The 23,081-nt window shown below is 40.2% G+C and overlaps 1 protein-coding gene across 1 annotated transcript in view; it reads right to left on the bottom strand.

The window, feature by feature from the left end:
- The window catches only part of VWA3B (von Willebrand factor A domain containing 3B), a 108,854-nt gene that overhangs the window by 39,918 nt on the left and 45,855 nt on the right, over positions 1–23,081 (bottom strand). Inside the window, exons 14-21 of the mRNA XM_074965365.1 lie at positions 21,867–21,965; positions 20,285–20,467; positions 16,340–16,467; positions 14,827–15,011; positions 14,057–14,194; positions 12,854–12,893; positions 12,584–12,740; positions 6,411–6,529 (exon numbers count right to left, since the gene is read on the bottom strand). Coding sequence (XP_074821466.1) covers positions 6,411–6,529; positions 12,584–12,740; positions 12,854–12,893; positions 14,057–14,194; positions 14,827–15,011; positions 16,340–16,467; positions 20,285–20,467; positions 21,867–21,965 — 1,049 coding nt within the window. The remainder of the gene's footprint in view (positions 1–6,410; positions 6,530–12,583; positions 12,741–12,853; positions 12,894–14,056; positions 14,195–14,826; positions 15,012–16,339; positions 16,468–20,284; positions 20,468–21,866; positions 21,966–23,081) is intronic.

The raw sequence follows: 23,081 nt of genomic DNA, 5'->3' as shown, positions 1-23,081 counted from the left end.
AAGAGAGGGAAAATTTCTTTTTCAGTGCTAACGAGACTAATGCAATCAAGGTGGACGTCGGCCATTTCCAACAGTTGACAAGAAGGTGTGAGTATCAGCAGAGGGAAAATTACTTTTTGTAGTGACCCAGTCACCCCTAGTCTTTATTCAGGCCTAATTTGATGGTGTCCAGTTTTCAAATTAATTCCAGTTCTGCAGTTTCTCATTGAAGTCTATTTTTGAAGTTTTTTTGTTGAAGAATTGCCACTTTTAAGTCTGTTATTGAGTGTCCAGGGAGATTTAAGTGCTCTCCTACTGGTTTTTGAATGTTACAGTTCTTAACATCTGATTTGTATCCATTTGTTCTTTTACGTAGAGACTGTCCGGTTTGGCCAATGTACATGGCAGAGGGGCATTGCTGGCACATGATGGCATATATCACATTGGTAGATGTGCAGGTGAACGAGCCCCTCATGGCGTGGCTAATGTGGTCCTATGATGGTGTCCCTTGAATAGATATGCGGACAGAGTTGGCACCAGGGTTTGTTGCAGGATTGCTTCCTGGGTTAGTGTTTTTATTATGTTGTGTGTAGTTGCTGGTGAGTATTTGCTTCAGGTTGGGGGGCTGTCTGTAATTGAGGACTGGCCTGTCTCCCAAGGTCTGTGAGAGTGAGGGGTCACCCTTCAAGATAGGTTGTAGATCCTTGATGATGCGTTGGAGAGGTTTTAGTTGGGGGCTGTAGGTGACAGCTAGTGGCATTCTGCTACTTTCTTTGTTGGGCCTGTCCTGTAGTAGGTGACTTCTGGGTACCCTTCTGGCTCTGTCAATCTGTTTCTTCACTTCAACATGTGGGTATTGTAGTTTTAAGAATGCTTGCTAGAGATCCTGTAGGTGTTTGTCTCTGACTGAGGAATTGGAGCAAATGTGGTTGTATCTTAGAGCTTGGCTGTAGACAATGGATCGTGTGGTGTGGTCTGGATGAAAGCTGGAGGCATGTTGGTAAGTATAGCGGTCAGTAGGCTTCCAGTATAGAGTGGTGTTTATGTGACCATCACTTATTTGCACTGTAGTGTCCAGGAAATGGATCTCTTGTGTGGACTGGTCCAGGCTGAGGTTGATGGTGGGGGCGGAAATTGTTGAAATCTTGGTGGAATTCCTCAAGGGCCTCCTTCCCCTGGGTCCAGACAATGAAGAGGTCATCAATGTAGCTCAAGAAGAGTAGGGGTGCTAGGGGTACCCACGTGGCCCCACAGTATGCCAACATTTTTATGGCTGACTTAGAACAACACTTCCTCAGCTCTTGTCCCCTACTACAGGACAGGCCCAACAAAGAAAGTAACAGAACGCTACTAGCCATCACCTACAACCCCCAACTAAAACCTCTCCAGCACATCATAAAGGATCTACAAAATTGCTTATGGAATTTTGCACCATGGAGTTCACCATGGAAAGGCATATTCAGTAGAACCTCAGAGTTACGAACACCAGAGTTATGAACTGACCAACCACACATCTCATTTGGAACTGGAAGTATGCAATCAGGCAGCAGAGACACCCCCCCCCCCCCCCAAAAAAAGTAAATAGAGTACCATACTGTGTTAAACATAAAGTACTAAAAAAAAAAAAAAAAAAAAAGGAAAGCAGTATTTTTCTTCTGCATAGTAAAGTTTCAAAGCTATATTAAATCAATGTTCAGCCGTAAACTTTTGAAAGAACAACCATAATGTTTTGTTCAAAGGTTTCAGAGTGGTAGCCATGTTAGTTTGTCTCATGAACTCAGAAGAAACAATATGTTTGGTTTTTGAATAATTTTTCACTCGCTTCTAAAGGAAAAACAGCTAAAACGTTCATTTTGAAATTTTCATTAGAATTAATGCTCATAACAACTAATGCCTTCAAGCGGTTTTATTTTTTACACATATTTGTAAAAACATTGGACCCAGCCCTACAAGCCCTTATTGATGCTAGTAATCCTGACTCACTTCAGTCAATGGGACTAGCATCAGTAAAGATCACGTATGTCAATAAGTTTCATAGGGACCAGGCATAGAACTTTAAAAGTCAGTCCTGTGTTCTAGCTCTTCAGTAAAACACACAATATTTTATCAGAAGACATTTTTCTCCCCCTTAGAACTCCACTAAAATCAACCAGGGTTATTTTCCAACAACATTCCACAGTACTGAACAAGATGGAAATAGTTTTTCCATCATTAAAAAACAAGGACAAAATTCCCATTGACTTCAATGAACATTGGATCAGGCCCCCTAGACCTATTAACATTCAATCTAGTGAGTGCAAAATAAAAACAAATATATCTTAATTGATTTCCATAAATATTATACAAGTTAAACAGTTTCCAAATCAGTTTTTATTTTAAGACCATGAAAGACAGGGCAGGTCTACCCTACAAATTTACATCGATGCAGCTGCACTGATGCAGCTGCGCCACTGTAGCGCGTCTGGTGAAGACACTTTAAACCAACGAAAGAGAGCTCTCCCGTCAGCTTAATAAGTCCACCTCCCTGAGAGGCGGTAGCTGTGCTGCCAGGAGAAGCTCAGTGTCCCATGATGCATTGTTTTCCATCCCAGCATTCCATGGGCTTCCAGCTTTCTTTCAGAGTAGCAGCCGTGTAGGTCTGTATTCGCAAAAAGAAAAGGCACCTTAGAGACTAACCAATTTATTTGAGCACAAGCTTTCGTGAGCTACAGCTCACTTCATCTTTTGTGGCATTTTTCAACGGCCCTTGTTTGCTGTGCATCCCAGCATCTTCGAGTGAAGGGATTGATCCTGGACTGCTCTCCTATGCTCTGATAACTGTCATTAACACACCGTGGAGGGCAGTGTTGTTAACCACGAAGTTCCTAACTGAACAAGACTCCCAGTTGCCTGACGTGCTGTGTGATATGGATAGGAGGAACTTTAAATTTATTTTGACATTCACAGAACAGCTGCACAAGGTGGACTGTTGTTTTTGGTCTTGGGAAAGAAGCACTGAATGGTGGGATTGTATTGTCATGCAGGTCTGGGATGATGAGCAGTGGCTACGGAACTTGCAGATGCAGAAAGCCACCTTCCTGGAACTGTGTGCGGCGCTCGCCCCAGCACTGCGGCGCAAGGATACCAGAATAAGAGCTGCCCTATCGGTAGAGAAGCATGTGTCAATCGCAGTGTGGAAGCTTGCAACTCCAGACTGCTATTGATGGGTCGCGAATCAGACTCGAGTTGGAAAATCGACCACTGGGGCTGTGTTAATGCAAGTGTGCAGGGCAATTAATTGCATCCTGCTACGAAGGACCATGACTCTGGGAAATGCGTGTGAAATAGTGGATGGCTTTGCAGAAATGGGTTTCCCTAACTGGAGGGGCGATAGATGGCACACACATTCCGATTTTGGCACCAGACCACCTTGCGACGGAGTACATCAATAGGAAGGGATACTCCTCCATGGTGTTGCAGGTGCTTGTGGATGACTATTGGTGTTTCACTGACATCAGTGCAGAGTGGTCCAGGAAAGTGCATGACACACACATCGTCAGGAACACCGGCCTGTACAGAAAGCTGCAAGCGGGGACTTCCTTTCCAGACCAGAAGATTACAATGGGGGATGTTTAAATGCCCATAGTGATCCTGGGAGACCCAGCACACTCCTTACAACCACGGCTCATGAAACCTCACTCAGGAGACCTGGATAGCAGTAAGAAGCGGTGCAACAACAGGCTGAGTAGGTGCCGGATGACCGTGGAATGTGCCTTTGGCAGACTAAAGGCGCGCTGGCAAGGCCTTTATGGCAGGTTAGACGTCAGTGAGGGTATTATACCAATGATCATTGCCCCGTGTTGTACGTTGCATAATATTTGTGTAGCTAACGGTGAAAGGTTTGCTCAGGGGTGTCGTGCTGAGGCAGACCACCTCACTGCTGATTTTGAGCAGCCAGATACCAGGGTTATCAGAGGGGCCCGGGTAGGGGGGCCAGTCAAATCAGGGAGGCTTTGAGGCAACACTTTGAAAATGAAAACCAGTAATGTACATCTCTGTGATTGATACTGCAACGTTACATTACATCTAGTTTTCAGAGGAAGCAATTGTGAAATTTGGGCCTTAAATTCCAGTAAGCAAATGATTAAACTACCTATGTGTGGCTTGATAGTGCCTGCTATCTCAATTTGTAGGACACAAATAAAGATTATTTCAGAAAAAACAGCACACATGCATGCACACACACACAATATGCATGGTGGGAAAGGAGGTACCAGGGTAAACAGGGAAGCGAGGGCACATCTACTACACACTTGTGGATTCTACCCTGGTCCCTATGCTGCTCGCCCATGTGCCACTTTGGTACCTGCACAAGTGATTGCTGAATGGAGCAGGAAAGTTTCCTACAATGGGGGAAGGAACAAAACTGCTCTGCCAAGAAACCTTTAGCAGAGGATTGCCGAGTAACTCCTAGAGATCTCTCTGGAGGATTCCCATGAGATCTCCGCGTGCATCAACACCCTGTTCCACTATATTACAAGGGAAATGTCTAGCACACAGAAACACAGCAAGCCTTATGCATTTCTATACCCTGAACCCACCTCTGCATTACACAAACGACATCCACTTACCAGGCGTCTCCTCTCCTGCTTCTTGCTCACTGGAGAGCAACTGCTTAGACTGGCTAGAAACCTCTGGAGTGGTAAACAGTTCCTGGCTGCCTGCCCCACCAGGCGACCCTGCCGGGAGCTCCTCATCATCGTCTAACTCCACCTCTTCATCAATAACTTCATCCTCTGGGTTAGGTCTTCTTTCTGCTGCCTCCAGGCCCGCCGAAGTATTCATGGGGCTCTTGGCAGTGGAGGTAGGGTCGCCGCCAAGGATAGCATCCAGCTCCTTATAGAACCGGCAGGTCTTGGGTGCAGCACCAGAGTGACATTTTGCCTCCCTCGCCTTATGGTACACCTGCCTCAGCTCCTTTATCTTCTCTCTGCATTGCACCATGTCCCGATCATAGACCTTTTCACACAAGCCTCAGAAATCTACCCATAGATATCAAAATTCCTACAGCTGAAGTACAGCTGGGACTGCACAGCCTCCTCTCCCCAAATACTGAGCAGATCCAACAGCTCCGCAGTGGTCCAAGTGGGAGAACGTTTGCTGCCATGGTCACCTGATAAGATGCAATGAGACCTCTCCACGCCGAACGAACAGGAAATGGAATTGCAAAAATTCCTGGGGCTTTAAAGGGGGAGGGGCAGATGGTTGTTTACCTGGCTGCAGGTCAGCGGAGTTCAAACTGCTTACCACAGCAGTCAGGATGGACATTGTGGGACACCTCCTGGAGGCCATTAAAGCAATAAAATCTAGCGTGGTGTCAACACTGGCACTTTATCGACAAAACTTTTGCTCAAAAAGCCTTATGCCTCTTGTCAGGGTGGTTTTATTGTGTTGCCAAAGCAGGGCATTTTTGCTGCCAAGAGTCACATCGTAGTGTACAAGCATCTACTATTTTGTCGACAAAAGCTGCCTATTGTTGGCAAAACTCTGTAGCGTAGACAAGTCCTAAAACTTGGGAAGCCAACACAGCAATTAGTCAAGAAAGGAAGACTCAGCTGTTATAAATGTATTAGTCATTAAATCTGTACATTTTATTAGAATAAAATTTGACTAGACATATAGTTTATTAAAGATTTTTGTCCATAAAACCCTGCTAAGATTACTAATCATCACATAATTTTCAAAAACCACAAACTTAAAAGCCAAGAAAGAAATAGTTAAGATTTATAATATCCTTTCAATGTTTACTTCCTATCTGATCCTGAAAACAATAAGCATAACACAACTCTTCTGGGGGGAAAAAACCCCATAAAATAAGGGCCAATATCTTATAACACAAATGCCTAAAGTTATGCTCCTAAACCCATAGTCAGCCTAAATAAGTGGTCTGATTTTCAAAAGTGCCAAGCAGTCAATAGCAAAACTCAGGACAATTATTTAGGCACCTAAATATGGATCTAGGAGCTTAATGTTAGGCACCTGTTGTTTATTACCTTGGCTATATTTGTATGTTGTTTCTATTTCAGAAAGCATTTTGTTTTACATTTAACATTTTGAGAATATAGCTGAGATTAAAATGAAGTTTTGTTACTTAAAAAGAATAATGTATTATGTGTGCAGTGTAATATTTATGGTGTCCCTGACTGCTCATTTACTTTTAATGCCTCACTTTTGAAAAGAAGAAAACATTTCTCTGGCAGGATACATTTTTAGACAATGGTGGTTGTTTGAAAATGCTCAGTTGTACAGAATGTTAAAATACATCTTTGAGGAGATGGATTAGTGAGCAAAGCATAGGTAAGGCAGTCAGAGATGTAAAATGAACCCAATTCATCATATGAAAAAATGGAATTAGTCTGTCAGCATGGAGAAAATCTGAAGAGCAGACTTGCCTTTCATAGGATTTAATTGCTTGTTCCAGTTTCTCTTTATAGGCATCAAGATTCACTGCCTGAGGATTAATTAGTGTGATCCGCTTCTTGTCATTGCTAACATGGGCCAGGGGTAACACCTACAACACAAAAAAGGGCAAAGACTTCATTTATTGTGTTATTCTTTATCAACCAGAATATTGGAATACCCCAACCTTATGTATACAAGGCAAATCTCAAAGGATTTCATAAAGAAAAAGCCAAGCACTTCATGTGAGTGACCAAGTGTTTGGAGACCCACGAGACTGATACTGATCAAAGATAATGAGGTTGAAACATAACATTTGTTTCTGAATTAAGATATCATTTTCTTGTACTATGTGTACACAAATCTTATAGCTACTGTGACCCCTTTAAATAAATGTTGGAACCCTACAAATGAATTCTTATGAGGCAAGGGAAATTAAGCTAGCTAACTCGCTATTTAACTTCTAAATGGAATGAGCAGCACTCTCTCTAGTCTTAATCTAATAGATAAAGGGTAGCACAGAAAGGATGCAAACAGGATCTACAACATGAACATATTATATATTGTATTGTTTTAATACATCATTGTATTATACGTCTGTATACAACACCAGCTTATTGCCATCTATTTCTACACATAACATGCAAATAGGGAATTTACTTATTTAAACATTTTAAATGTCATATCTTATACTCTAGGGGCAGATTCCCCAAAATAGTTAGCTTCCTAAAGATGCAGATAGGTACCCATTGTGATTTCAAAAAATCAAAGTAGGTTAGATGCTTAACCCCCCACTGAAACCAATGTCATTGATTTCAATGGGAGCTAGGCGCCTCACCTGCATATGCACTTTTGAAAATTGCACAAGGTGTCTATCTACATTTTTAGGTGTCTAAATATCTTTGAAAATTTGGCTCTAGGTGTATGACAGGATCTACAGAAGCACATTTCATTACAAAAACAGCACAGCCAGACACCCTAATAAGGGATATTAAAGAAAAGAAGGGAGTGAGACCTCCCACAACTTCCCAACCCCCAAACAAAAACATTACCCAACCCATCTTCCCACAACCCTTCAAACAACTAAACTATTCCAGGGTAATTCTGGAAAAACTCCAGTGCACAGTACCACAAGGAAACATGGGGTACAGGAGGAAGGTACTACTGTGTTCAATGTACCAACACAGATTCTGCAAAACGTCTTTTGTCTCAAATGGTGCATTTAAATCACTTTCCCAATGTCCGGCTGAGTTTGGAGCATGGATGACAGAGAGCTGGCCGAAGTTCAATCCTGATGAAACTGACGTACTGTTGATGGGTTAGAGAAAATGATCAGAAGATGCAATTAAAAAAAAAGTGCCTCTAACTGAAAGTATGTCTCTGCCATGTGTTACTTGTGTCTGTATCATGGGAGTCTGGCTGGATTCCCAGTTATTGTTGATGATCATCTTTGAGCAGTAGTCAGGTGGCTTTTTCTCCATCTGCGGCTGGTTGCAAGGTTCCAACCTTTTCTTTCTGAGAACGACCTCTCCACTAAGATTTATGTATTTGTGTCACCTCATTAATAGACTACAGCAAAGCACTTCACAATGGAGTACACCTTAAATCCATTCAGAAGATAAAGCTAGTGAGAAAGTGGCACTCAGTTGTTCATAAATGGAGTATTTTGTCCAAACAGATGAGATCAGTCTTTGCACAGGGGGAAATACTCAACGAGCAATGCCTGCCTCTGGATTTCCAGATGGAGTTCAAGCCCTAAACAACCTGGGACCTGCTTACTTGAGACATCACCTGTTTTCCAATCCCATACTGCCATAGTTGAGATCAGCAGTTTTGCTCAAGCTGCAGTCCCCTTTACATAAAAGGGGTAAGAGGCTGGCAGGATTTTCTCCACATAGGCTCCCTTTTCAATGAAATGCGTCCCCCCAGCACCACCCTTTATCCCAACAGTACAATACATTAAAATTCAATATAACTTCTCAAAGAATGGGTATAATAGTCTGAGTGGCACTCAAAGGATAGGCAAAAATACATACATTATTATGGCATTAAAGTTCTTAAAGACACCACAATCTTCAGAGCAGATACACAAAAGAATCTACAGAGAAGTATTCCTCCAGAACTACTAGAGGGGGACTGTACATTATGCTAAACAGCCAGAACACCTTTTATTCTGGATATGAAACTGATGGATTGTGTAATGAATTAATCTCTTTGAAATAGCTCAGGTGAAACTGCCAGGGCACACAAAAATGAAAGAGCACATGAGCATGATGTTAATGAAGAATTGCCATGGTAACCTTTTTGCTTGTTTCTCTATTTCCAAAACAATAAATCTGATGTTAGTGCATTAATGTTTGTAGAGGATGAAAATAAAAATAATGTTGTCCTCTAAGAAACCAAAGGAGCATTCTACCCCAACAAAACCAAGATCTGAGGAGACAGAATACCAACAATTGTGTACATATTTATGATTCTGAATGGAGCCTTTCAAAGTATAGGAGCAACAAAGATTCTTAACGCAACCTCACAATTCCTGCTCAAGCTTTATAATTAGGGCCCTACCAAATTCATGGTCCATTTGGGTCAACATCACAATTATAGGATTTTTTAAATAGTCAATTTAATGGTTTCAGATGTTTACATCTGAAATTTGACAATGTTGTAACCATGGAGTCCCGACCGAAAAGAGCAGTGGAGGGTCGCGGGATTGCCACCCTTACCTCAGCACTGCCTTCAGAGCTGGGCTCCCAAGCTAGCAGCCTCACAGCTTCCTCCAGCCAGGGGAGGTTCCCAGCTGTGAGTCTGACCTGGCCCTGGGAGCGGCCCCTGCAGGGGAATAGGAAGTCTTGCCCCTCCCCAGCCCAGCTGGGACTAGCAGCTGGAGCTCACTCTCCCCTACAATAGCCAGATTTCATGGGGAGATCAGATTTTATGGTCCATGATGCATTTTTCAAGGCTGTGAATTTGGTAGGACCCTATTTATAATTAAAGTCACACCCTATTCTCAGCTTTTCCTTCAAGTGTTAGCATGGGTTCCAAAGGAGAATGGGTTCCAGGGCTGATAAAGGTAATTCTGTTGACTCCACTTATTAGTAGTTCCAATTCCTTTCCTTCCTTTACATACAGCATATTTGTGACCTGCAATAACGCAGGTTCCAGCATTTCAGGCCATAACCTACCATTGAGCTATTCATTGGATGTCTTAATGAAATCAGTGGGGAAGTTCTCTGTAAAAATAGTTGGCAGGACAGGAGTGTTAATTTATAACTGCTTCTAACTAGAGCTGGGCAAATAATGCATATTTTTGGTTCTGCCAGCAAACTGAAAGATCAGGGAAAATCAGTTCATTTCCAAAAAGGTTTGGAATTTGTCAACAAATTGGAAAAGCCTGTTTCAGGTCGGGTATATATGTTTCCCTTTATAACCTTTAGTACGGTGGTTAGGAAAATGGTATGTGGGAGAGCCAGTTTCAAATCCCAAATCTGGAGCAGGGACTTGAATTCAAATCACAGCCTTCCAGGTAAGCATCTACTTCCAGGCTATAGACTACTCTGGGTAGGTTTCAGAGTAACAGCAGTGTTAGTCTGTATTTGCAAAAAGAAAAGGAGTACTTGTGGCACCTTAGAGACTAACCAATTTATTTGAGCATAAGCTTTCGTGAGCTACAGCTCACTTCATCGGCTGCATACTGTGGAAAGTTTAGAAGATCTTATTATATACACACAAAGTATGAAAAAATACTTCCTCCCACCCCACTCTCCTGCTGGTAATAGCTTATCTAAAGTGATCACTCTCCTTACAATGTGTATGATAATCAAGTTGGGCCATTTCCAGCACAAATCCAGGTTTTCTCACCCCCCTCCCCACACACACACACACAAACTCACTCTCCTAAAACCTGGATTTGTGCTGGAAATGGCCCAACTTGATTATCATACACATTGTAAGGAGAGTGATCACTTTAGATAAGCTATTACCAGCAGGAGAGTGGGGTGGGAGGAGGTATTTTTTCATGCTTTGTGTGTATATAATAAGATCTTCTAAACTTTCCACAGTATGCAGCCGATGAAGTGAGCTGTAGCTCACGAAAGCTTATGCTCAAATAAATTGGTTAGTCTCTAAGGTGCCACAAGTACTCCTTTTCTTTTTACTCTGGGTAGGTTGCTCTCAATCTCTCCTGTTGAAGCTGTTCCACTTTATTTTACTACTTTAAATATTCAGTGGGCCAAAGTGAGAGTGACTCTATAGTCTGGTGATTAAGGCACTGACCTAGGAGATGTGGATTCAAATCTTCCCTTTACCTGACTAAAAGGAGGAATTTGAATCCACATCTCATACCCCTGTTTCCCCAAGTGAGTACTTTAATCACCAGCTATAGAGTCACTCTCACTTTGGCTCAGTAAATATTTAAGTATATATACAAAGTGGAACAAACTCACTCTTACTTCCCTCAAACTGACCCTGAAAAACCTTCCCCCAAACAAAACTGTCAGGTCAGATTCTCGAATAGTTTTGTGTTGACCAAAAATGCATTTTTCAGCAAATAAACTATTTTTTTCTCATAAGAAACAAATTTGCCCAGCTCTATCTGTAATTATGTCCTTGAACCCAAAAATGCCTACAAAATATTGCATTGCTTGCTAACAGCTATACCACTATATTCATTTCAAATATAATGGCCTAAATGGCTTAAATTCATCCCTATGGATTAATTTGGCCCAATAATATCTAGATAAAATACTTCTCTAAAATAGCATTTGCAGAGAGGTGGCTCAAACTATTCTAGAAGACTTTTAGTTTTTACAAGGTGCTTCTTGCAAGCAGTAGTTACAACAAATTTTCAAGACTATCCTGGAAAGATGAAGGGAGTGCTTCGGAGACTCTCCATGGGGAGACCTGAAGAGAACAGCTGGTAGGGCTCTCCAGAAAAGGGCATAGGGAGTAGTGACAATTGCCAGGAAATAGCCCATTAGAATTGTGTAAATTCACAGTTTCTGTTATGTGACATTTCATACCCAAATTCACTGTTTTGTGCAGGTTCACACAAGTTTTTCTTTATTCGGTTTTGGCAAACAGGCTATTTTCACGTATGAAATATGAAAATGTGTACATTTATGCAAGGTTTTCATGCAAAAAGACATCTTTCTTTTAAAAAACTGTCCCTTCCCCCCCTTTTTTTTTTTACTATCAGAAACAAGCTTGATATTTTTGGCTATTTTCACTAAAATAGTGAGCCTATTTTTGCTTTAAAAATCTGAATATCACAGCAAAAATTATTTTAAAAATGCACCCAAGTGGGAATTTAAAACTGAAATTTAAAAAAACTCTGAAATTGTGTGCAGGTTCACATTTTGTTATGAATATCTCACTCAGGTCTACATCATATCCCATTCACAAAGCCTTTACCTCTTCATTATTCATTAATCATTATTCATTACTCATGCTCTCCAGCTTTTCCACTGCTGTGTTATTTTTGAAAAACATGTTATTTAGAATGATCTGCACAAATTCTCAGCATGTATAGAGAATATACCAATACAAGAATTCCTCCAGGGGTAATCTTCCGCAACATGGATTGCCCTTTGAGGAGGGCACAGGTTCATATTTCATGACAAATAATTCAGTGGGAATTGTTAACCCTCAGAACCTCACAAGAGGGACTCAGCACCTCTCAAGATGGGACCCTAGGTCATTTCATTCTGTTCTTTTATAAAAGCACTCTAGAGAACATGTGTAGCTCTGAGAACTCAGTGATCCAGGAAAGCTTCACCAGTTTACTAGCTGACTAACTGAGCCCAAAATTCAGAACTCCAGTGATTTAACAAATATCATTAATGACTATGGCCTATGAACAATTTTTGAACCCCTGGTGGCTGCACACTGTCACCAACTGGTATATAGGCAAGAAATGCAAATGCAAATAGCATTAAGCTCTATTATCTTGTCACCCTGCAGGAAACAGAATTAATAATTTTATTTTATCAATATCTGTTGTTAATAAATATTTCCAAATGTATACAGTACATTTACTGTGAATAACCCACACTCTGCCGTGGACACTTGAGGACATAATTATTCAATATTTATCTAGATGAATAATAAATAAAAAAATAAAAACAATGGTAAATTTTAAGCTTCCCCTGAAACAGCATAAGAGTTTTACCTCATCAAATACTTTAGAAACAACATGTTTGTCTAAAACCGGGATGTATTTAGTACTGTGAGGAACAGCTGTAGGGGCTAAGGCATCCATTATGGTGAGTCGTCTAGCAACCAAACCATGAGTCTTTAGCCAATGAGCTGAAGACGTATCTAGAGAACTAAAAATAAGAGATTGTGAGAGGTAATATCAGACAGAAACATATTTGGTAATATAGCAGTTACGGAAAATAAATATAAACCACTACCACTTGTGTGTGACCCATGTACGTACTCTTTAGATGTTCTTTTTGCCACCTTTTGTGTATTCAGCTCTGTGGAAAAACATTTACAAACTTACAAAGGCATCATGTAATGGTTTTGCACAAACACACACACACCCCATGAAGTAATTAGCATAAGCTCTATCTGAGCCTATTAGAAGTGCTACTAAGGCTGTATAATAATGCTTATTCCAGCTACTAAATTTATTCATGAGAATTAATCTCTCTTGTGTTTCAGTCGTGGTGCTTGACCACTCACACTTCACAAGAACTAATAAAAACAAAAAATGTAAAGGTAGATAAGCACTAGGGCTATGTCTACACTGTGCCAGGTGTCTACACTGTGCACCTTACAAGGGCACGGCTGTGTCACTGCAGCCACGCCATTGTAAGGTGCACTGTGTGGCCACTATTTCTCCCGGTGGCAAAATAAAATCACCTCCAACGAGGGGCCAGTAGCTTCATCGCCGGGAGCACAGCTCCCACCAATGAAGCGCTGTCCACACCAGCGCTTTTCGTCGCTACAACTTTTGTCATTCACGGGGTGTTTCACACCCTCAAGCAACAAGTTTTAGCTACAAAAGTGCCAATGTAGACAAACCCTAATTTTATCATTTCAAAATTATTTTAACCTTTGTTTAGATTTATAGCCTTTAACCCAAGAAGGAAGATTCACCAAGCTTATTCCTCAACTCAGGCCGCAAGTAAAATAACTTAGTGTCACTGGCATCTCATTAAGCTAATATACAATTTTCATGTTTCTTTGATTACAGTGAGCATATCTTAGATGTGCACCCTGTTCAGATCTGTGATTCAGATGTGCCTTCAGCAGTCTTCAATGAAAGTATTCTGCACCACCTTCACGGAAAATGACCCTGCCAAAGAGACAGCATATCGACAGCGTGCAAGGATCTTGAGGTCCGTCCAAAAAAACAGACCATTCTTTCCCTTGCAGATGATGCTAAACTGAATGCTATTTACAGATGTGTGAAATTTTATTCAATTTTTCAATCAGTATCCATCATATTTTAATATCTCAAATTTACCATCCTGCTGAAAATGCTTCCTTGACCAGGTCAGTGAAACCCAGTCAGAATTCTTTTTACTGCAGTTTACAAGCTCATCAACAATTCAGCTCTGTCTCAAATGTGGTACCACCAGATCTAAACAAATTAGAATAAGTGACTGCAATTCCCCCAGTTGTGATAACTTGCCTTTAAAAATAGTGGCAGATTTAAGGCTATTTCTGAGCAAACAACCCTTTCTTTCAGGAGACAGCCTCTCGTCTGGTCTTTCTTCATAGGACCTCACTCGATGACCCAGGGTCCTGAGCAGACTAGTCTTTGTTTGCTCTGCAGGTATTCAGACAGAGAGAAAAGGACAACTAATCTACAAATCAAATGGCTGCCTGCAATTCTTGAAAACACTTCTTTGGTTTTCATCCCATGTTCTTAAACAAACCGTCTTAGACAAGCCTTCACAGCTAACAATACTTCAGCACTAATTGTTTCTCTGTACTTTCCCAAGGGTTTGGTTTTTTTAAAATTAATGCTGTAGCTAATAAAACACACAGATGAGCTCTTCACAATAACCACAAACCATGATTCACTTATTTGCATGAAGAAGAGAGAGGGGTTAAATGCCTACTATCAACTGAACTGCTTACACTGTATTTTTAAAATTTAAATCAAAATAGTTTAAATTAGGCATTCCCCTGCAGGGTATGTAAGCCAACCGTCAAAGCACTGTACCAGAAAGTGCAAATGACTGGACATTGACCTGTCTAGGGTAAATGTCCAAGATGAACAAAATGCAAAAACGATGGAAGATAAATTAGAGTTTTAATATAATGTTTTGTTTAAATAATCAAATGTTTTATTTGCAACAGAGATGAGGAATTTTTATTTTATCATTGACAGAATCACTTCACAGTGGATGAATAAATTCTGTTGAATAATATCCACACTTCATTTTAGATAGTTACCTGCATACAGTGCTGACTTCCTTCTGACTGGACTGTCACAACGAGTTTGCCATACATCTACTGTACGCTGGTGTGAAGTCAGCAATGGTTCTTCTGAGGCACAGTATGGCCTACTGGTAGGAGAGGTGTTCAGCTCCTGAATGTGTGTGGTTACAGAGGATGCAGTAAGAGTCTGCTTGTGATGCCTGTTTATGAGTGATAAAGACAAGAAACAAGCAAGTGAATAACCTTCAAGAGTATAAATGCATTCGTAAGGAACCACTTTTCAAACGTTAAGTTTAAATGCATGTGGCACTTAAATACCGATTTCAAATGCTCTGCAAGACTGCAAAATGATTCACATTATTTTACCACGGTCTTGATTTCACAAATAGGTTAAAAATTGTTAGTTTTACTTTCACAGGTTCATGTAAAAAACCCTGATACACATGTAAATACTCTATCCTTTACTGAGACCAGACTATTCTAGTATAGCTGCTTTGAATTCTCAAGGGTGGAGGGAGGAGAGTGAGCCACCCTATAAATAATAAGTGATATAAATGTCTCTACTAATGTTAACAACAACAACAACAAGCCCTGAAATAAACACTTTACATATTTTTTATACCGAGCTGCTGACCTACCATGCTCCTACCATGCGTCTTAAATCATTCTGCACATCCTCTATAACAATAAATCATGAACTTTTGCTTGAATTCAGATCATTTTTTGAAGGCAGGAGATTGTTTTCATTAATTGTTTAAATCCTTTTTTGAGATGTATTTTTTTTTGTTTTTTTATTTCTTGTACACAAATGAAGTAGGCATTAGGTGAAATAACTTCCTCCTTTTTTTTATTTAGTGCTCATATAAGGTTTGATATACCTGGAGATCTAAGGCCTCTGAATTTCTATAAAATGGAAACTGTGTAATTAGTAGCAGTGAAAAAACTTTCCCCCAGTGCCCTAGGAATCTGCCTCCATCCACCATGACCTAAAGGACATCTCTAGGGACATTCATTCTTCATGCACATTTGCTCTTTGTCCAATTAGACTTCCAATGAGCTTGTTAATTGGTGCTGAATGTGGTGGTATTTTTGCGGGGGGTAGAGGGGTGGGAACTGGACTGAGACCATAAGGATCAATATGGAATGAATGTACAAACTTGTTCTGTGGGATCACAAACTGAAGGGACAAACTGCTTTTTTCAAGCATGTACTGTCTGGAGGAGGCAGAAGAATACGCACACTACCTGAACTAGTCCGTGTTACTGCTGCCACCTTGGCTCACACACCATTTTGTTCCAATTCCAAGCAATACATTTTAACATCTTTTTCTTCCAGACTTCTTTTTTTCATAAAGATTCTTACAATAGTATTAATTAAAGATTTTTCAACCTTTCTTTGCAAAAGGAAAATATCTTAAGGAGAATGTCAGAGGTGAAAAATGCAAAATGAAGACAAGACAAGAAATTTATCGGGTAGCTTGAGTAACCTATAGAGCACTCTGAGACATAAAGGCAGTTTGAGAACATACTTATTTTCACAATCTTTTTCTCCATTATACCAGTTCATCATCAGACATTCAGTGTGAAAGGTTTGCACTTTCTCAAGATCTCTTTCCCCCCGTTCAATTTCTCTTTTTAAAAGGTATATATCTTCACTCTGCCAAAATGAAAATCAAATGTGTTACTATAATTACACTTAAAACATGCTTCGTTCATTTACAGAAACAATTCAATAAATAAGTTTTTGGTGTAGAAAAAGGGAATAACATTTTGGATTATTTGGATTTTTTCCTCAGAGTTTCCCTCATTTCTAAAACAAAGTTTGCTTTGGTCCCACACCAGACATAGATTGACTATTAGCATAAAATTAAAAGGGAGGGAAATGATGATGGCAGTAATTTCATGTTCCCACAGAGAAATATCCTTTAGCAAAGGAGAAGCACGCTGATGGCAAAAAATAGCACTAAAGTGTATTTGGCAAGACAATGTAAGCTTTGTAATTTTCTTAAGAAGATGACTGCAATTACCTAACAAACCAGTTATCTCTTTGAAAAATTTTACGTACTCCAAAAAAAGACATGAATAGCCCTGTTGCTCCAAGTTTTTAGTTACATACCTTTTGCTTCCCTTGTCCATGTTTAGTGGTGGTATTATATTACAGCTAAGCTCCAGTAACTGACATGGTTTCCCTTTTACTGTTACACATTAAAGATACATTTTTTTATTTTTCAAACAATTACAGCAGCATATCAATCAAACAGGCCTGATTCTGATCTCACGCCAGCGTTACACCTACGACTGAGAGTAAGGACTAGCAGTATAAATCCAATGAAGTGAGCTGTAGCTCACGAAAGCTTATGCCCAAATAAATCTGTTAGTCTCTAAGGTGCCACAAGTCCTCCTTTTCTTTTTTCAGTATAAATAAGGCTTTGAACTTAAATGAAGAGATTGTATCAGCATTAAACATGTCAGGAAAACCATATACTGCACCCACAAGATAACAAAAAGAGGTACAGGGAAAAGTAGAAAACCTGTACTTTATTGACCTCGTTCATGCCCATCCTGACACTTTGCACCTGCATCTAAACATCAGGTTCATGTCTGACGATATTTTTAAATGCCCCAAATACCCTAACATATTAAGGGCCTAATTCCACAATGTGTTGTGCCTATTGTAGTAATCTCACCTGTGCAGAGTAAGTGGAAACTGGATGTAAAACATTACCAGTGCAGAATGGTAGCATTTTACACCGACTTTACACAGGGGTAAGTAACTACAACAGGTACAAAGCAGTGGAGAATCTACCCTAAATGATCACTGGAGAAAAGTGCTGCTATAGTCATATGCCCATTATTTACTGATGGCAATAGTACATTGTTCCATTTCTTCAGAAACATTTTGCATCAGCTCTATTGACAGCCTTTAAAAAAAAATTGGTTGTACTATGCATATATTCTCTTAACCAGTCATTAGTATTATTAGACGGTCCTTAATATTATTATTGTTTATGTTTATAACTAATGTACATGGGGGGAAAAGCACTCATACTGATCTTAAGGTGCCTTTGATTTAATTACAAGTACAGTAATATAAGAGACAAAACCAGCAGTTTTCCTCAACTTTAAGACAAAGAAAATAAGTAAATAACCTACAGGAGATTAAAATGAAACCGAAGTAATACCCACCTAGGCTGATCAGATGTCCCGATTTTATAGGGACAGTCCCAATATTTGGGGCTTTTTCTTATATAGGCTCCTATTACCCCCCATCCCCTGTCCCGATTTTTCACACTTGCTGTCTGGTCACCCTATACCCACCGCACCCAAAATCCCATCTTTATCATGTCCCTGCATCTCCAAAACTTGGGATAAAGAGCTGCACCTCAAAGCATGCCTGTAAGGTGAATAGATTTGGGCTCTTTTGGACCAGAGATGGGATACAGAGTGAATTCCAAAGATGGCTCCAATATTGCCCCACTAGTGCAAGAGCACAGCATGCGAATGATACAAGCTTCATCCTTCCAACCTTTCCAACACATTCTGGATTCACATAATCCACACCAGCTGAGCTATAAGGGCATCTAGTACAGCCTATGGAATATTTTAAACTGCATTATTTCTAGTCTTGCTTCTCTGAATTATGGTTTGTGATGTTCAAAATTTCATACTACTCTCTTGTTCCTAATTATGCTAGTTCTTATTCCACTTTTCCTTGTGTTTGGGGAACTAATTAATTGGTTGTATGCTTTAATTCAAAACAAGAATATTTAAAAAAAAACATGATTATTTCTGGAAGTCCATGAAGAAATTTACTACTGGGGATTTTTAGATTGAGCTTATTAATTACACTTGGTAGGTCTGTGCTGTTTTTGTAAATTTAGTGCTTATGGATATGGTTTTATTCCCTCCTGTACCCTCTCCCTCCAGTGGCAACTGTATGTCATAACGTTAGGCATGAAACTCTCTTTAGCTATATATGCTTGCATTAATTAACAGGACATTTATTGTTGAAGTAAAAATCATAGATCAATTTCAGTTCAGGTGTAAGCATAACTCCCATTTGCGACACCAGGAATCATACCTGCTTTTTCCAGGCAGAATTTGACCTCCATGTGTTTTTAAACTAACAATACCCATATAAATATACTGTAACATTCTGTACCTTGGGGGAACATATTGTAAGCCCCATATTCTTCATTTTCATATAATCGTGATCTCTCATATAAAGCATGCCTTGTAAGGTATCAGGGGAAAGATTATGATCTGCTGAAAAACATTTCTCTATCCATATATGTGTATCATTAATGCATATGAAGTTATGAGAACTGTGTTGTATGGTGGTCACTAAAGCATGCTGTAAATTGGGGAATCAGCCAGATATTAGCTCCCCAGAGGCAACAGCAAGGAAAGAAACCAACGCCCGGGAAGGGTGTCAAATAACCCATCAACAGCCATTGTCCAGCATGGGAGCTACAATGCAATGACTCACCTGCAGAAGGCCCCAACAGGGCAATTGCTCAACCTTGCCTGAAGAGACTCAGCAATGCCACACAGACATGCCTGGACTTGTGTTCTACAAGCACATGGACTGAGAGTATAAAACAGGCAGAGTGGACACATACTGGGCCCTTCTCCTGCCCCACCTATGCTGCAAACAACCAGGACACTGAGAAGACAAGACTCCAACAGAGGAGACTGGCCCAGGTTTAAGGAACAAACCTGTAGATTAAGGGCTGCACTATTCAGTGGGGTGAGAAAAACTGCTTAATCTAGTTGCTGCCCAGTCTAACAGGGTTGAGAGTTCAGACTGCGTACTTATATTTTATTTTATTTTGGTAACCACTCTGACTTGTTATGCTTTGACTTATAATCACTTAAAATCTATCTTTATATTTAATAAATCTGTTTGTTTATTCTACCTGAAGCAGTGTGTTTGCTTTGCAGAGACTCCCCTTGGGAGAACAAGCCTGGTACATATCAATTTCTTTGTTAAATTGACTAACTTATATAAACTTGCAGCATCCAGCAGGCATTACTGGACACTGCAAGACGGAGGTTCCTAGGGTTGTGTCTGGGACCAGAGATATTGGCTAGTGTCATTCGCTTGCAGGTAGCTGAGAGCAGCTTACATGCCAGAGGCTGTGCGTGAACAGCCCAGGAGTGGGGGCTCTCACAGCAGAGCAGGGTAAGACTGGCTCCCAGAGTCAAGGATTAGGGAGTCTAGCAGATCACCGGTCCAGAAAACACCAGAGGGGAACATCACATATACATTAAATGATATTTGTGATTTAGGTTTGTTACGGCCTATGAGCAATGGCAGGCCTGGAGCTTTAAGATCACTTCAGCCTGACTGTGATTAAGTGATTAGCCTCTTTCCTAAGTCACATACTTATCAAATTGCATATATGTAAGCTCTGTTGTGCCGTAACATGCCATGAAGATTTATACTCTCATATTTAGTTTGAAATAGTCACCAGAATAGGCTCTGGAGCTTCAGGATCCGTCGTATAAATATTATAGTAATGAAATCGTCCTCCTGTTTCAGTTGACAGTTCATGCAAAAATTTATTGGCCTCTGTATCATCACAGTTGAAAGATATGGTATGAATAGGAACTTTATGATGAAGTAGGATTTGGGTCAGTATTGTTTTTGGTGGCTGCAAAAATAAAAAAATAAAATATAATAAATAGTGTTAAATATGCTGCAGATAAACAACTATTTAACAAACACTGTACAGAATTTCACTAGCCATGGCATTGCTTGTAGGACCAATCCCTTCTGTTCAAGGCACAAAGAAAAAGAAAAATATTTGCACTTTTCCCTAAAGATCCAAGAGGATCCTGGTTTATAACACTACCTGAATCACTGATTTATCATGTGAGCTTGAGCAATACACTTCAGGTATCATTCAACTCAGCTTTTAATCTAAGTAATATCTAGACTTTGCTGAATGCCAGATGTTGCAACTGAGCTGAATTTTCCCCGGTAAATGAATTATTTTTAAAATGCCCCTATCAGCATATTGGCCAGTTTTCACCATGAACTATAACTTAAATTTTCATTTTTGTCTCTTTTATAGCACTTGTAGCTGAACTAGAGATGCTTTCCTTTCAGTTTTTGTTTGCTGCATTATATCTTCTCAAACCTCAAGCCATTTTGTGCTAAAATAACACAACTTCATCTGCCATGAACATATTGGCACAAATTTTGATCTTACTTCCACTTATATAAACCAAGAGTTTGAAGTTATTCCAGAACTATACCTTGTGAAATGAGAATCTGACCCAATGTTATCAATACGAGATGTTTTACATTATACAAACAGCAGTTTACAATAGAAGAGATACTTGAAAAAAAATCTATGATAAATTTAAGTCAACAGCTAATTTTCTGCCTACAATATTTAACACAACATCAATTTGCCAGAGATGGGATAGCCCTTATGTACTTCCAGCAAATGGATGGGAGAGGATCTACATGCCTACTTTTTTGCACCTGCTCCCCCAGAATAACTTGTATGTGTTATTTGGGGGTGGAAAGAAGTATTGTAGTTGGAGGGCCATCTCTTTATCTTCTTATTAGTCTTTCACTTTCTGGTTCTCATGCAGCGCACAAGACTGCAATGTTTCAGCTGTAATACTGAAGGGGAATCTTTAAATCCAAATATACTGTTGGATTTGCAATTTTTCTGCATTTTTTTAATTCATGAGAATTTTTCTCTTAATATTACCTTATATACAAGTTTTACTATTTAATCTTAGATTTTAAGCTATCTCTTCAGCCTTTTAGCCAACCACCAGCTGATTAAAAAAGTTTCCTATAGAATTAAATTAGATGCCATAAATCAGATAAAACAGGGTTGCCGTAAGAGAGTAAAGGATATAAACCCCACTACCACTAGTTTAGAGATTAATTGTATCAATTTTGCAACACACAACCTCACAAGCTTGAGCCTCCTGGATATTTTATTCATCCCTAAAGCTGTGCTTCGGCATCCTACCACTACCACCGAATCATCACACTACCCCATCTCTGTTTTCTTGTTTCACAAATACCTGGTCAGGTCTCCCATCAGTCAGAAGATAAATGGCTTGAATGTCACTATCAGCAAGCGCAATTTGAAGTGCTTTGAGCGTATTTGTGGAACTGCCAACCTAAAAACCCAAATAAGAGGGGGGGGGCATACACAAAATACTGTTACACTGCTAAAAATAGACCATCAGCTCTTTTCTAGCAATTACAGGAGCAAATTCATGATAAAGCAGTGACACGGTGTAAATTACATGTTGAGTGTCAGCTGATCAGAAATTTGATGGAAGTGGTAATAGTAAAATTTGCACTAATTCAGTATTCAATGGCTGTGCAAATAAGTATAACTTAGATATCAAGGGACTGGAAGAGAGGGTTTCTTACCTTGTGCAGTAACTGAGGTTCTTCAAAACGGGTGTCCCTATGGGTGCTCCACTTTAGGTGAATCTGCGTCCCTATGCCTGCGATCAGAGACTTTCAGTAGCAATGCCCGTTTGGGCCGCACATGCTCTCTCCCAGTCTTAAGCCACTCCTGGCAGCTACATAGCACTGTGCAACCAAACCGCCCTCAGTTTCTTCTCCGCCATAGAGTTCATCTCTGAACTCCAAAGTAGAGGGGAGGAGGGTAAGTAGTGGATCACCCACAGGGACACCCATCTTGAAGAATCTCAGTTACTGCACAAGGTGAGTAACCGTCTCTTCTTCTTCTTCGAGTGCTATCCCTGTGGATGCTCCACTTTAGTGACTATACAGCAGTGTCCCTTGGTGGAAGGAAGTAGCTTTGCAAAAGAGGATAAGACAGAGTCCTAACAGAGCATTCGAGGTCAACTTGTTCAGTTGGGTAGTGCTCCATGAATGTGTGGGCTGACGCCCTAGTGGCTGCTTTACAGATGTCTATGATGGGTACATTGTTTAGGAAGGCTATTGAATTGGAGAGCGATCTGGTGGAGTGTGCGATTGCCTGGGGGGTGGGTGGGTTGCAGATCATGTTGGCAGTAGCAAAGGTGAATGCACCCAAAAATCCATTTTGAGAGCCTCTGCTTGGAAATGGCAGGTCCTTCAGTCTTTCCATAATGGAAAGGAATAGCTCTGGTGACTTTCTGAAGGGTTTTGTCCTTTCAAGATAGAATGCTGATGCCCGTCTAACATCTAGAGTATGGACCATTGCCTAGTTTGTTCTCATGAGGTTTAGGGAAGAATGATGGACGGTAGACAGGTTGGTTCAAGTGGAATGAGGAAAG

Source organism: Natator depressus, chromosome 1 (assembly GCF_965152275.1).
Source record: "Natator depressus isolate rNatDep1 chromosome 1, rNatDep2.hap1, whole genome shotgun sequence".
Lineage (NCBI taxonomy): Eukaryota > Metazoa > Chordata > Testudines > Cheloniidae > Natator > Natator depressus.
The sequence above is the reverse complement of the archived record's forward strand: the minus strand, read 5'-3'. Positions and strand labels throughout refer to the sequence as shown.